This window comes from Uranotaenia lowii, chromosome 1 (genome assembly GCF_029784155.1).
Source record: "Uranotaenia lowii strain MFRU-FL chromosome 1, ASM2978415v1, whole genome shotgun sequence".
Taxonomy (NCBI): Eukaryota; Metazoa; Arthropoda; class Insecta; order Diptera; family Culicidae; genus Uranotaenia; species Uranotaenia lowii.
Genome location: NC_073691.1, coordinates 106645032 through 106661426, shown reverse-complemented (window position 1 = coordinate 106661426; position 16395 = coordinate 106645032). Strand labels below are relative to the sequence as shown.

At 42.6% G+C, this 16395-nt stretch overlaps 1 protein-coding gene across 2 annotated transcripts; it reads left to right on the top strand.

The window, feature by feature from the left end:
* Positions 1-562: 562 nt before the first annotated feature.
* LOC129755059 (uncharacterized) lies at positions 563-2769 on the top strand. 2 transcript variants are annotated; one of them, XM_055751390.1, is made up of 2 exons: positions 563-725; positions 783-2769. In XM_055751390.1, exon 2 carries the CDS (start codon positions 1745-1747, stop codon positions 2585-2587), a length of 843 nt encoding a protein of 280 aa, XP_055607365.1. In that variant the 5' UTR covers positions 563-725; positions 783-1744; the 3' UTR covers positions 2588-2769. The 2 variants fall into 2 exon arrangements, with proteins under 2 accessions (XP_055607365.1, XP_055607356.1); XM_055751381.1 differs by having other exon boundaries at positions 563-1293; positions 1355-2769.
* The last annotated feature ends 13626 nt before the right edge of the window (positions 2770-16395 follow it).

Below are 16395 nucleotides of genomic sequence, written 5' to 3'. Positions count from 1 at the left end.
ACCGCCTAGTTTTATCTTGTTAAGTCCTACTCGTAAGATCTCAGTCATTCTTCATAACAATGGCTATTAGATCTAAAATAATTGTATGCTGCTGAAGTGGAAGTAATATTGCTGAAGTTTCTCAGAATTTGATGGAAATCTTTACCAGATCTGCTGGTGCCTACCGACACAATCTACCATGATTCGATGGTTTAAAGTTGTTTGTGTAATTGAATATCTGCCAAGATTAGTTGGTTTTGAGTACCGTTTGTATTGAGTTTGTTTATTGAGCTGTAGACGCCTATCTAGAAGGTATATTGCTTCCGAGATTGAATCGGAAAGTTGTCGTTTAACTCCATCGAATTCTCTGTGACAGGTTTTGAAATTTTCATGGATCCTTGCCATGATCCATGAAAATTTCTACCAAAGCAGTGTTACATTTAATATTTTCGTTATTTATTCCGATACGATATTTGAGCGAATTTGCAAACATTTAAATTTAACCCATTCCCCATCAACAAATTAGTAGCGTGCATAAGATTTAGCGCGAATCACCCCTCGCAAAATAAACAAATGAGAAAAACGAGTCGCGAAAAGCTACCAGGAACGCTCAACGTGAAATCATTTAAGTTTGGCAAGTTGGCATTATTGTCCTGTCAAATAAGCACTTCCGGAAAAAGAAGATAGAAGTGTGCAGTGCGAAAGGGGCATCGTCCCGGAAAAAAAAGTTCGCGCGATAAGAAAAGGTAAGCTACAGAATCAGCAACTGGCAGCCAGCTAAAAAATCGTCACCTTTAATCTAGATTTCGCTGATTTCGCTCCACCACAAAGCGTAACGATACCGGGCCGCCAGCACCTGAAACGTGCGCAGGAAGATTGGGACAGCGGGAAAGAGGATTGCTCATCCGCATGCGATTTCCTCCATCACAAACAGAAGAGGAGAATATCCAAGGTAAGCGGACAAAATCAACGCCTTCAAAGCACCAACTAATTGCTTCTCATCCACCGCGCTACAGGGCCATTAGCACCCAAAACAGGCGTGAGAGCTAGAAGGAACTCCGCAGATCCGCATGCAATCTTCTCTGTCATACAACAAGGCGGAAAAAACACTATAGGTAAGCGGAATTTAAAAAGAACCGCATAGAAGCAACAACATTAAATTTTCGCAACACAACAGGGCCGAAAACATCTGGTATCGGGGCTTCTAGCATTCGAAGTCTGCACGCCAAGAGCAGAGAAATCCGGAGCTACTGTGGTGAAAGTCGATCATCGATATCGATTTCTGAAATCGCGAAGGACTCAAGAATAGCGAAGGTAAGCAGAAAAAGAAAACTGCCAATTAAGGAGTAGATGCTAATCAAATCCCAACCCTCAGATATCGCCTCACTATCCACCACCAAAGAAAGGATTGAGACGGAAAAGCGATAGAGGAAGTTCGGTAGAAGAGCTAACCAAATCAAAAGGGTCGTCAGCGTAAGTAAAACCCCCTTTTGATCACATTCTCTGGCCTAACCGGAATTCTTATTCCACCAGGACCCTTTTTTATTCTATCGGTGATTTCTCCAAACTTGTTCGGAGCGCCATCTGGTGGTGGGTCGAACTGCCTTTCGCTTGGTGGAATCGAGAATTTGTGAATCCATTCCGAAACGCTTCAAAGAACACCTTTCAAGGAAAATTTCGGTGCACATCAAGCGGAATAGTTGCAAAAGGCGTTTTTGCTTCGCTACGTTGCTGTTTTGGAACGCCCCGCATTAAGCGGAACTGCATGGCACGTGCTCAAGGCATTGGTGGAACATTTTTCCAAGCAAAGCAGAAGGTGGAAGTGCCACTTAATTTCGGAAAGGTGCGCTCAAGCAGCTGTGCAGATTGGCATACTTCAGTGTCGACTGGAATCGGTCGCGTCACCCGTAAGGAAGCGCTCTCTCGGAGAACCGATCCAATATTCTTTTCTTCGTCTGGCAAAAGGCGATCTTCTCGAGTTTGCATGCCCATCGTGCAAGCGTGCGCTCCATTCCTTTGTCACGGAGCTGTAATAACAGAAGCAGAAAGATCTCTGGGCATTGTTTGTGGCTGGCCATTCCGATTCAGCACACCATCGGCGCTGAGGAACGCTTACCGGCCGAGAATCGTCGCAGTACAACTACAAGCAATTTTGGAACTCGGTGCACATTGTCGGAGTTGTCCGCTACCAGGTTGTCGGAGTTGCGTAAGACAAACGGTGGCGCAAATTGGCAACCAGCGGAAACTACAGAATAGTTCAGCAAGAAGGATAGGATTGCACCTACAGGACGTTGTGCTCACTCCTCATCGGTCTGCAGCAGAAAAGGAAAGCAAGTGTGTGTTAGTCCGGGTGTTCTACTGGCTAGTGTGGTGGCATCCGTTGAATTTCAGCATACGCAGGGCGAGCGGCGTAGCCATCACGGTGCGTTTCGGATACACCCAGGGAGGTGTGCACTCATCCATCTTTGGGCCAACATTCCCAATGCAGAGTCCAGTGAGGTCGGAAACGGAGTGCAAGCCGTTCAAGCAAGGAAACGAGAACATGAGTGAACCATGCTACTGCAACACAACACACGTTCAGGCCAACGGAATAAGTGAATTGAAATAGCACGTAAGTTGCACTATATTATTGTTAATGGGGGGAAAATAATAAAATGGGTTACCCAAAATTATGCAACGATTGCTAATGTTGCTTTACCACAAGTTTGCGAAATTTTATTAGTTTTACTTGGTGGCATCGACCCCAGTAAGATAACGTCACAGAGGTTTACAAAAACTGAATAAAACAAAAGTAGAGGTGATATTTACAAAATTTGTAAAGCAATGTTTTGTTAACAGAAGAAACTTAATGAAAATCGCAACAACGAAATATACCATTAAGTCACCATCTGCAACAAAAAACCGGTGTAATATTTTTATTTACTTTACAATAAATCCGAAAACTTCCCTTTCTATGAAAAATTTAGTCACATTCGAGAAATGTCTTCTTTTTAAAATATCTAACTAAACTTGGATATCAAACTAGCCCTTTTACCGCCCACTGGAAGAGGCAGTTGGGGAAAAAATATTTTTAGCTTCGAGATGATGCATTTTCCTGCAAATTTAGTAAAATTTCTAACAAAGTGTGTTTGTTGACATAATGATGATTCTTGACAAACAATCTCAATCATCCGAGTCTGTTTAGTAAGAATAGCTTAGCTTTTTGCATTATTATTTTTATGGTTAAATTTTGAACCATTTCTTGAATATCGCACGTGCAATTGATTTTATCCATGGATAAAATAAAACAAACGTGAATTCGTCACATCAAGATCAAAACATTATAGTCCTATTTGCCACTGATAGTGTTCGTGATATTATGCACGTTGTTTCACCAACACTTTTTAGTTTTGGGGCAATCAACCTCAAAAACGATTATGTGTGTCAACCGGCTGCCCGTTTTTTGTACCGAGAGTTTTTGAGGTTAATTGTCCCGTCTCATCTGTACACGCTCAGCAAGTGTGCGTAAGAAATGTCAAAAACAACTCTATAGGAATTCACTCACACAGACATACGATATTTGACATTCCATAAAACGACAAGAAAATAAAAATGACTTTCGTTTGCATCAAGATAGTACTGTTCTTTTACCATTCAAAATTCGTTTTGGTGGTGTGGAAAAGCATTAAAATCGATATATAAGTTTAGTTACAGCGAAATTATTTCTTATTTACTGGACATCGGTTAAGGAACATTAAAGTGACCCTTATTCAAAATTATAGTTTTTTGAAGAATGGATTCATTTAGTAAACTAATTACTTTCGGAATATGGTTTTAACAAAACTTTGAATCAAAGAATTTGGTTGAATGTCAAAGGTGAAAAAATTTCGGAAGCAAAGAGAAATGGATTTGAAACATACATTTTGAAATATTCCAAATTCAGTGCAGTTTTTTTTTCGAATAAAAGATTTTTAAGTTGACATTTCTCACGCGCAGTTGCTCTCGTGTACGGATTAAGATGAGGAAAAAAGTCTAAAAACATGGTCGCTTTTAAGGTTAATTTTGCAGTCCAGTCTAGAATTATTCCAAAATCTCGCGTGAGCTGTCATTACGTCGTATGAAACAAAATGTAAACAAATAGTTTAAAAAACAAAAATTAACTTAAACTAGTAGCAACTTTATTCCATTTAGAATTTTGATAACTTTTGAAGCATTTTTCTTTGATACGGCGTAATGAAAGCTCACGCGAGATGGTCATTACAGTTGTTTTTTGACATTTCTCACGCAGATTTGAGCAGGGAAAAATACCCGGTCGACAAACACGGTCGTTTCTGAGGTTTTTTACCAAAAATTTATAAGTTTTAGTGAAACTACCAGCATTATGTCACGAACACTTTCATCTGCAAATAGGATTAAAGATCTTATCAATACATTCATCACATTTAAATATTATTCAATATATGTCAATAACTTATTTCACTCCTCAAACCTATCTAGGTACGAGCCAAGAAACAGAAATCAAGTTTTTCAAGGAGTTATAAATAGTTTGTCTTTTTGGTCGCAGTCAACCTTTCAGATTAAGACGAACAATTCCGAACTCAATGAATTATTTATAACAGACATTATAATTTTCATACTGTTACTCAGCCGGATAAATTAATTTTGAAATCAAAACTGAATTTCAAAATTAATTGGCTCTGAACTAAGGACCGCTATAACTTTACGTTGGTTTTTTTTTTCATCTCAATCGATCAACAGTCATTGTTTGTATAACATTCATCTCTTATTATGATACAGTTAATTAAAGTAAACAATTAACATTGAAGACAAAAACGATAATGAAAATATTTGAGATAGAATTTCAAATACTAATAGGTGATTCAATCAAGACGGTTTTCATTTGGCTTGTTAATTATCAAGTGTAATTTTTTTTCTTGGTGATGCACAGTAGTTTCACGATGCCCCGACAGATGGCGTATGATTCTGGGCGACTTGTAGTTGTATGGATTCAAGCGTCACTGATCAGTCTGGGTATCTGGTGTCTGCGGTTGTACCCACTGGCAAAATATTTTGACATTTCCCTATAAGTCGTATATCGGTCGAATTGCAGGCCAAAATCGGCTATTGATCAGCCCTTGGGCGGTACACAGAACTATTTGACTCAGTTCAGCTTTTTCTATATCCCGCTATAATGCCAACTTAGAGCCATTTAACATGGCTTATTGGTGACTTGGGTATTATCTGAATTTTAAATACACTATACTTACTATAATTTTTTCGTCAACTACACTCCAAGCGTCGCATTCAAACAATAATTTTGTGTTTCGGATCTCTCTGAGTTGTTTTCATCTATTGTTGATAATATTTGTTGGCTATTGGTGCCACGAAATGAAAATGAATCGCAAACTGAAATTTGATAATTTAGTCCCATTTTATTTTCTGCCCCCATAAAATTGTTTTTATCGACTTACATCATCGTCCAATCGTTTGGCATCCCTGCCGAGCTCGGCCGATCCACAGCTGAGACGTGCTCCTGCGACGATGGCCCTTCTCTTCCTGCCTGAGCACATTGGATATCTGCGCACATCTGCGCACTGATCGGAGATCTGGACACCAAAGATTACTGCTGCTGATCTCGAACCGTCATCAGTGGCCATGGTCGAATGAGGCGATTATGGCTACCGATTTGGATTTTTGGAAAGCGCAACCGATCCGGTTGGCAGATTCACGAGACAAGACACAGGTGCACCACACCCGAACCGAGCCTTGCAATATCGCACTGGGGCCCACAGTTATGCCGGTCTAATAACGGTCGCGCGTGGCGTATAATTCAGCGACCGAAAAGCGCGGCTTCAATGATCGACCGCGACGCGACGCGACAGCTTCCTGCACTCCCAGAGCAGGTGATCGAACTCCAATTTCGATTATACTCTCCCCGTCTGCTGATGAACCACTATGACGTTTAGGCGTTTTCCTTCCTCGATAGTTGAATCCGAGAAATTGACTGCCCTCGGCGATCGGTGAGCACTGGATTAATCCGCCGATCTTCGAGCATCCGGTTCATATATATGGATAAACCTTTTGCTTCACCTCTCACTTCCACTGGATGATGACGCGTTAGGTTGGGCAGTCTTGGGGAATTATAGACGTATTTGCCAAACTAATCGGATGTGATTGGAGCCAGTAGTTTCTTCATTTGCGGCTCTTTCCGCACTCCCGTACAACTTTTTTCTTGTTTGTTTTCTTCTATTCGATCACACATTGGTACTTATCATGCGTGAGCAATTGATCGATGTTTTGAAGCAGCAGCCGTTCACCACGTTTTTTTTTCTTTTTCCGCCCGTCGATCCATCCTTACTTTTTTAAGTGTCAGTTCAAGTGTCAGTTGACCCGCCAGAACTGTTGCCAACTTTTTTATAATTTTTTATTTTTGATGATGTTTTCGTTCAGTACGTTTGTTTTCGTTCAGTTCGTGTGTTTGTTTATGCTGAACAAGGGGTGATTCATGCATATTTTGTGCTTGCATGCTAGATTAATTTTATGAGGGAATGGGTAAAATAAATAATGTTTGCGACTTTGCTCAATATCGTGTTAGGAAATTAACAATAAAAAATTCAAATGTAACACAACATTGCTGCTTTGGTAGAAATTTTCATGGGTTGTGACAGCAATCCATGAAAATTTCAAAACCACGCCACAAGGAGTTCGAAGGAAAGAAAATGATCGACTACATTCCGAGCATACCTCGGAAGCATAACACCTACTGCAGAGGTGTCTAAAACTTAATACATAAATACATAATACATAAACACATCATAATAAACTCAAAGCCAACGAATCTTGGCAAAAATATCTTTACGCCAACGAATTATGGCAAAGATTTAACTAAAACTAAAGACGAAACTCAACGCCAACATATCTTGGCAAATGATGTCGATCTATACCAGCAGACCTGGCAAAAATTTCCTCGAATCCTGAACCAAACGACTGAAAAACTTTCACCCAAGCAGCAAAACAAGCAACTAAAATCATGTAGTGTTGAAGATGTAGCAATCCATGATATCCTTTCAACAATTCTAGTTTTCCCATAGCAACAGTGCTTAGTAACGAACCTTGTTTATAATGAAAAACATATCACTTAGTACCAGAACTCCGCTTAATAAAGACGTACTTTTATATTAGTCTGAAAGCCTTTTGGATTCTGGTTGTTCCTGTCCCTGCCCCAATTCTGCTATCTCAACAGGTTATGGGCTCTTCAGGAAGAGAAGCAGTTTTACACGGCATACCGTTATTCTGTGGTGGAAATGGATTCCACAATTGGAGCTTCCGGGTTAAGATGCATCTGGACGCATTGGGATTGGCCCACACGTTGGCGCAGGATCCACCGGAAGTGGCAGCAGAAAGGACGAAATTTCGTGAAGCGGACAGGAAAGCGAAGTCAACGTTGATTAGTTTCCTCGGAGACGAATGCCTGGAAATAGTTCGTGACAAGGCAACAGCAAAACTGATGTGGTGTGCTCTCGAAAATTCGTTTGCCAAGAAAAGTCTTGCTTCGCAGAATCTTTTTCGGAAGCAACTTGGTCGTTTAAAGATGAACGAAGGTGAATCCATGCGGTCCCATCTAGTGAAATTTGAAGACCTTGTTCGGCAGCTACGTTTGGCAGGAACGAATTTGTCAGAAGCAGATGTTGTGGTGATTCTTTTCGGCACCCTGCCGGAATCATACGACCCCTTGATCACAGCCTTGGAGAACCTGGATGACGATGAACTGAGCCTGGAACTCGTAAAGCAACGTTTGCTAAGCGAGGAGATGAAGCAGCTGGATCGTCATAGGGTTGTGCAAGATCAAGAGCAATCAGCAGCGTTTCTTGGGGCTGGTTTTCCTAAGAAAGTCACGAAGAGGTTCAACGGAAGATGCAATCGATGCGGCAAGAAGGGACACAAGAGGGTCGATTGCCGTGTCAAACTGGATGGTGAGGCTAACGTAGCATCAGGGAGCAAATCTGTGTGCTTCATGGCAGATCAATTTTCGGAGCAAAGTAAACGCGAGAAAATGCTGTGTTTCAAGCTCGACTCTGGATCCAGTGAGCATCTAGTGAATGATAGATCGGTTTTTGCGTCGTTATCCAAATTGAGCAAACCGATTATCATAGAGGTGGCGAAAGATGGACAGACCCTTGAAGCAACTCAAACCGGGACGATAATTGGAAGCAGCAACACCAAAGTGCTCGTCAATATGAAAGATGTGCTGTACATTTCGGATCTCAGGGATAATCTAATGTCGGTCAAGAAGCTGGCAAAGGCAGGAATTTCCGTGCTGTTCTCTGGCACCAAAGCGACGTTGAAGAAGGATGGAATGACAGTTGCGGTCGCATATCTGAAAGGTAATCTTTATGAACTGCGAATCAAGATAAATTCAGATGGTAACCGAGTCAGAAGAGAGTGCATGATGGCCACCCTACCTATCGAACCAGAGGGGGACGAAACTGATGGTTCGAAACAAGTCACCCAAGTTCAAGATTCGCCATTGATGGTTGATAGTGAATTGTCCAATTCGCTTACTGGTTCCGAAGAATTCCCTGAGGCGAATGAATGTGCATCTGATGTTAGAAGCAACGGAGAGCCATCCGCGCTCCCGCCGCATCTAGAACACCACGAGCCCTTAAAGCAAGCGTCGGTGAGGCGTAGCGGTAGGGAGCGCTCGCTCCCAGGTAAGTCCTGGTTTATTCCGTTAATTTTGGTGCAGTTTCTGCTGGTCCTCTTTCTTTTGATGTTCCAGAAAGTTTTTCCGACCTTGGTACCGAATCGTACGATGCCAGTGAAAGATGTGAGGAGCGAAACTAGTTCATTCGAAAAGAATTACTCTTGGAACCTCACAATGTGCCCCGATGGTATGAAGTTCTTGAGTCCGGAATGGATGTTTCGCCTTAATGGAGATGACCCTGGTCGACCGTTGCACTACGAGGCTCGAATAGCAGCGAAATACTATCTACAACAACTTAGGCAGGAGTTCGAAGAAACCCACCCCGTCGGAGCACGGTTAGCAGCGATCCATGTGGTTTTTGTTGATGGAGTGACTTCAAGGAATGTTGAAAGAGACGGTTTACATGGAGGTTCCCGACAGTCAAAATCCCGTCAAGTGTGGCGTTTGGACCGATCGTTGTATGCTGTTAAGCGGTCCACCGGATATCATTTTGCGTGCGATCATGAGGCCTCAGAATTGGTGAAGATAGAAGGTTTCGAGAAACAAGACCAACTTGCTGATGTCTCAACCAAGCTGCTGGAATTCCGTTTTGAACCCGAAACGGATGTCGGCCTACATGAACGAGAGGGGGTGTTGAAGATGTAGCAATCCATGATATCCTTTCAACAATTCTAGTTTTCCCATAGCAACAGTGCTTAGTAACGAACCTTGTTTATAATGAAAAACATATCACTTAGTACCAGAACTCCGCTTAATAAAGACGTACTTTTATATTAGTCTGAAAGCCTTTTGGATTCTGGTTGTTCCTGTCCCTGCCCCAATTCTGCTATCTCAACATGTAGCCATTGAAGAAAATAATGACTGTGATTTTACAGTGAGGACTAAACAGAACTAGAAGCAACAGTAATCTCAGGAAAAGAGGGATTTAATCCTCTTAATTACCAAGGGCCCGGAATAGAGGTTATACCGCGCCTCCAGATCGCGTTCCTTTTGAAATTTTCCTTGGCAACCCCCTTGACTACTGTGCGCAATCACTTTGAAACGAAGTGTAAACCAGGTAATAATTAAATACAGCATCGAACAAACAATACGATACTCTAAATGATATGGTGTGATACGAAATGAGCAATAATGAAATTATTCCAAACACAATCATCTAATAATAACAATGATCATAATAAAATTTGGACGCTAAGTCTGTTAAAATTTCTCGAACTAGTAATAAAATGGTTCGATTTAGTTGGGCGCCATTGTTGATAATATTTGTTGGCTATTGGTGCCACGAAATGAAAATGAATCGCAAACTGAAATTTGATAATTTAGTCCCATTTTATTTTCTGCCCCCATAAAATTGTTTTTATCGACTTACATCATCGTCCAATCGTTTGGCATCCCTGCCGAGCTCGGCCGATCCACAGCTGAGACGTGCTCCTGCGACGATGGCCCTTCTCTTCCTGCCTGAGCACATTGGATATCTGCGCACATCTGCGCACTGATCGGAGATCTGGACACCAAAGATTACTGCTGCTGATCTCGAACCGTCATCAGTGGCCATGGTCGAATGAGGCGATTATGGCTACCGATTTGGATTTTTGGAAAGCGCAACCGATCCGGTTGGCAGATTCACGAGACAAGACACAGGTGCACCACACCCGAACCGAGCCTTGCAATATCGCACTGGGGCCCACAGTTATGCCGGTCTAATAACGGTCGCGCGTGGCGTATAATTCAGCGACCGAAAAGCGCGGCTTCAATGATCGACCGCGACGCGACGCGACAGCTTCCTGCACTCCCAGAGCAGGTGATCGAACTCCAATTTCGATTATACTCTCCCCGTCTGCTGATGAACCACTATGACGTTTAGGCGTTTTCCTTCCTCGATAGTTGAATCCGAGAAATTGACTGCCCTCGGCGATCGGTGAGCACTGGATTAATCCGCCGATCTTCGAGCATCCGGTTCATATATATGGATAAACCTTTTGCTTCACCTCTCACTTCCACTGGATGATGACGCGTTAGGTTGGGCAGTCTTGGGGAATTATAGACGTATTTGCCAAACTAATCGGATGTGATTGGAGCCAGTAGTTTCTTCATTTGCGGCTCTTTCCGCACTCCCGTACAACTTTTTTCTTGTTTGTTTTCTTCTATTCGATCACACATTGGTTTGTTTTTTGTTTTTTGTTTTGTCTAGGATTTTAACGCTCTCGCGTTATTCATCCCTTTTCCTCCGTGTCCAGTGTTCCCAGATATATTTGACTGGTTAGATTTGTGCTAGTAGCTTACTTTTTTGCAGGAATTCGAAAAGTTTCTTTTCTTCCGCAGGGCAGTTTGAAAGAACTTGTCGAAGACTGTTTCCAAGGTTGGCTTCCTTCCGAGCTTGTTGGTAGATTGGGCAGAACAGTATAACGTGTTTGATGCTTAGGGGTACTTGGCAAGCAATGCACACGGGCGCATCTTCCTTGCCCATCAAGTATCCGTGGGTCAATCTAGTGTGACCTATGCGAAGGCGGGTAAGTAAACGTCTTTCATGAAATAATGGACGGTCGTTCCATATTTCGGTAGAGTTCTTGATTTCTCTAAGCTTGTTGTTAGGGATAATGTTCCATTCCTGGGACCAAATTAGTGAGATGTGTTGTTTTAGCCATTGGATGGCATCGCTATGTGGTACTGCCTGATTTGGGGGGTCCATACGCCCACCTGCTGCAGCGAGTTGATCTGCTTGTTCGTTACCTGGAATATTCGAGTGCCCAGGGATCCAGCACAGTGTGATGTTCTTCTGAGCGGTGATTTCCGAAAGTTTAGCGATCCAAGGATGTTTCATATTTCTGGCCGCAGTCGCTTTCAAAACGCTGGCTGAGTCAGAGAAAATGACCGAACCAGGTGGACAAACGTTTTGGGCGGCTGACAATATTGCGAACGCTTCCGAGCTAAAGACCGAGCAGATAGCAGGGAGAGAGAGTGATATGCTGTTATTTTCGCTGTATACACCACAGCCCACCCGGCCGCATAGAGTTTTTGATCCATCGGTGTAGTATTTGGGAATAGATTTGTACTTTTCATTCACTAGATGGTGGAATTGGGGGAGTACAATAGACGGATTTGCCCCAGCTTTTATTTTGGGAAGTAAAGAGAGATCGATGTTGGGGGTTCGGGCATTCCATTTGAGCAATCTCGGGTCCTGCCGAGTGCAGATAGGTGGAATTGAAGCATGTATTTCGGTTAGTAGTTTATTAGCTCGTTGTACTAATGGTGCATTTGCATAGCGGTCGAGAGATATCCATCTGATTGCTTTGGTGGAAATATTCTTGGCAAGGATGAATTTAAATGGCAATTGGCCACTCTCAGCCATTAGAGAGGGTATTGGGCTGCTTTTAAAAGCTCCACTGATAATGCGAATTGCTTGATTGTAAGCGGGTTCCAACTTTTTAAGGGTGAATTCGTAACCACGGCCGTACAATCCAATGCCGTGAAGCATCGTGGGTAACAGCCATCCATGGAGAAAAATAAGTAAAGATGAACGGGATCCGGCCCCATTTTGGGAGCACAGTTTCTTCAAGATGTTCAGTTTGCTGTTCGCTATTTTTCGAATGCGATTGATGTGGTTCTTAAACTTGAGTTGGTCGTCTATCCACACACCAAGTATTCGTGTTGTGCGGACAAGTGGAATAGTCTCGTTTTGAAGAGTAAGTGGGGGAATTTTGCGTATTTTCTTTCTGTTGGGTCCAAAATGCATCAATTTGGATTTATCGGGTGCGAATGTAAATCCAACAGAGGGGGCCCATTCTTCTAGTTTGTTTACAGCAAGCTGCAATTTCTTTCGGGCTAGTCGTGAATAGGGAGATGTAGATAGGATCATGAGGTCGTCTGCGTAGGCCAGTGTCTCGACTTGTTCAGGTATTACACCAAAGACTGATTGTAAGCCGATTAGAAAAAGGGTGGGGGCAATAACCGAGCCTTGAGGTACACCGTTCTGTATCCCGCAGGGGGACGAATATACTCCGTCGATAAATACCCTGGCTGTTCTGTCTGTGAGAAAACTTTGTATGTAGTTTCCCATTCTCCCCAAAATCCCCCAGTTTTTGATCGTGGAGAGGATTTTGAAGCGGCTGACCCGATCGAAGGCCTTTGAGATGTCAAGTGAGAGGCATCCCACATGATACCTTTTGGAGACAGCGTTTTCAAGGTAGTTTTCGAGATGCGCTAAGTGGTCATCGGTTGACAGCCCTGGGCGGAAGCCAAATTGTCGATGGTCAAGTCGGTTGCTTGATTCGATGATGGACACCAATCGGCGCTTGACCATACGTTCTAGGATCTTTCCAGAACAATCCAAAAGTGTGATTGGTCTGTAGCTGTTTAATTGGTGAAGGTCTTGATTTGGTTTGGGTATGGGAATGACCAAACCTTCCTTCCACTGTTTTGGAATGGTACCGTTCTGCCAGATCTGATTAAGGATTTTGAGAAGTATAGTTCTACCTAGGGGAGGTAGATTTTTTAACATAGGATATCCGATTTCGTCCATTCCTGCTGAATGACCTTTGACATTCTGGAAGGCCTTCTCAAGCTCAAACATGTTAAAATCAGCGTTGTAATCTAGTTGATGGTGGGTGGAAAAGTTGATGGGTTGGTTTTGAGAGGAGTTTGGATCGGGAGAGGATACGGAGGAGAAGAAATTACAGAAGGAATCGGCTAGCAGGGAAGGATCGTTGGAGTATTGTTGGTTGAGCAGTAGGTGGAATCGACTGGTTCTATTTGAGCCGTTCAGGCGTTTTATTTTTTCCCACAGTTTGGCTGAAGGAGTAGAGGGGTTGATTTCTTCCACAAACTTTTTCCAACAGTCTTGTTTAGCTTGTTTAATTGTAGAGCGAGCCGAGGACCGTGCATATTTAAATTCGGCTAACGCCCTTTCTTTTCTAGGATCGTCATTGGGGAGTCGTTTCAGGGATCGTAGCTTTTTCCGGCGTAGCTTAACTGCATCTCGAACCTCTGGGTTCCACCAGGGAACCGAAGATTTTCCTGGTACTCCACTAGTTCTAGGAATGTGTTTTATGGCTATATCAAACAGTAGTTTCGAGAAAGAACCGATGTTGTGGTTGGGTTGAATATGTAGATTTTTCTCAATGTTAATCTGGTATCCTATCCAGTCTGCATCTTCATATTTCCATCTAGGTCTCGTGGAAACTTGAGGGGTAGAGACCTCTAGGGAGATAGAGATGGGAAAATGGTCGCTTCCGTAGGAGTCATCGAGCACTTTCCACCCAATTTTTGAGCTCAGATTCCATGAGACTATGGTCAGGTCTAACGCAGAGGTATTTCCGGTTAAGGGACAAATTCGGGTGGGTAGTGTGTCGTTTAGGATAAACAAGTTTTTGTTGTCCACAAGGTTTACGAGGAAAGATCCTTTTCTGTCGGTTTGGGTAGCACCCCAAATCGTAGAATGTGAATTAAAATCGCCCATAAGTAAAATCGGTTCTGGAAGTTGGCTAATTATGTTTTCCAATTCCTCGCAAAATTCGGTGAATGGCTGTTTCGGGGATATGTAAAGCGAAACAACTGTGATTTCGATAGGAGATCTTAAACGGACAGCTACAATATTGAGGGTCGAGTTAATCGATAGAGATGAGTATGGAAATCCAACTTTTATGGCTAGTCCGGAGCCTTGTGAGCCCGGATGGTGGTGGAGGTGTAGATTATAGCCCTTAATAAAATCTTGCTGAATGAGGTGTGGTTGTACCATAGTTTCTTGCAGCGCAAAAATAATTGGAGAGAATTGGTAGGATAAAGTTTGAAGTTCAGAGACGCGTGCTCTTAAGCCGAATAAATTCCATTGGATTGCCAAACATTGGTGATTTTTTCTGGTTGGGTAATTAGACGGTGTATTGTTGTTTGGGAAATTATTGTTGGCAGGCGTGATTGTGTTGTGAATGTGATGGTTCATATTGTTGAGGTTAGTAGCCATTTTTAAGAATGATTTTTTGGAACGGACTTACCGATCTGTTGTTGGTTGTAGGGTCCGGTGTTGGAGCATTGTGAAGAGCCTGGATTTTCATCTGGTTCGAAGCATTGCTTCTTGGGAGTAGAAACGGTATTGGCTGAGTTGTCATCATTGGATCTGGGGTTGCGTCGGAAGCGTTTAGATGCATTCGAATTTGAACTGGTTTGGCTGTTGGCTGTGATCGTTGTGGTTGTGGAGTTGTCCGAATTGTCGGTTTCCGATGTTGATTCGAATTCCGGACAGGCCAGTAGTTGTTGGAGCTGTGCAGTCAATTGTGCTACTTTTTGTTCCAGTTCAAGTATTCGAAGATCTTTGGCTTTTTCTGGTTCTGAAGAGATGTTGAGACGTTGTTGGATTTGACTTATGTTTTGTGCTGCTTTTTGACGATTTCGGAATTCCTTCACTGCTGCACCCTGGGGAATCCCTAAGTTAACTCGAATCCTAACGATCTCTTGCTCCTCAAGCTGTACAGGACAAGAGCGGCTCTGGGCAGAATGGGTTCCACCGCAATTCAAACAATGCGGCTCCTTTTCGCATTTTGAGTGGACAGAAGAATCCCCACAATTCAGGCATTTTTCAGGTTGCTCGCACCTAAGCTTCGAGTGCCCAAACTTACCACATTTCAGGCACATTAGTGGTCTGGGATAGTACGGTCGGGTGGGTGTACGGATGAAGCCGAAGTAGATATCCCAACAAACATTTTTGCTGATTAAAAACGCCAATTCTCTGATCGTATGCTGTGTGAAGGTGCTTCTAGCTGTTTCAGCTTGCTGGCTGAAGGAAGAAATACTTCAGCGCTGTTTCATCGTGTAAGGAAGTTTTATTTCAGCCAATAGAAAGTAGGGGAAAATTGGTTGAAGAATAACTCGTTCAGCCTTTGTCCAACCATTTTTGACACTATTCAAATTTGACTGGCGTCAGCTGTACAAGGGTAGCTTCGAAAGCGTCTTTCAGCTATATCAACTTTTCTATTGTTCAGTTATTGATCAATATGCATGATAGCGAATTAATCGAAATAAGATTTTTTAAATCTTCTAATTATTTGAAATTTCTCACTTTGCTTGATAAAATGGCCTAGCCTGGAAATTTATTTTTTTCTCGAAACATTTCAATTCCAATTTCTTCATATGAAATTGGACTTGGTTGGGAGATATTTTGGTCGCTTAAGAACGACACTTTTCTGATCCTTCGCAGAATGCATGATTGGTTCTGCGTACTGCGGCATGAGACCATAACAAGTCGTAGGTTCAAAATTCGAGAAATGAAGAAAAAAAATAACATGAGAGGGGAAAAATAGCTGGCAAACATCGGACATACATCGGTCATCATTCTTTTTGTTTTTTTTTTTTTTGTTGATCCGTCAATTGACGTTTCATGTCATCTTCGCTGATTAATTTCTCCAGATCTCGATGTTTAAGGGCTGAACAGCAGCTTCTCCCTGAATGTTGGTTGCCTTCTTTCAGCAAGTTAGCTGATTTAAAATAAGAACTAAATAATGCTTCAGCGGTTGTTCAGCCAAAATTGTTTGTTGGGATATTCCGGTGCAACTGTTCCTCTGATTGTCAACACCATGGAATTTGTTGGTATCGGTTTACCGTCGACTTTTTTAACAAAACGATAGACCTTTGTCACTCCTTGATCCGCTAAATTTTCCTGGATCTCCTCGTCGGAAAGTCCGGCAGCTTCTTTACAGGAGACAACACGCTGGCAGGTGTTAAGTGTTGCGTGTGGTGCGATGTTA

Coding starts and splice junctions, on each gene's coding strand:
- LOC129755059 (XM_055751390.1), top strand. CDS start 1,745: ATGGCACGTGCTCAAGGCATTGGTGGAACATTTTTCCAAGCAAAGCAG.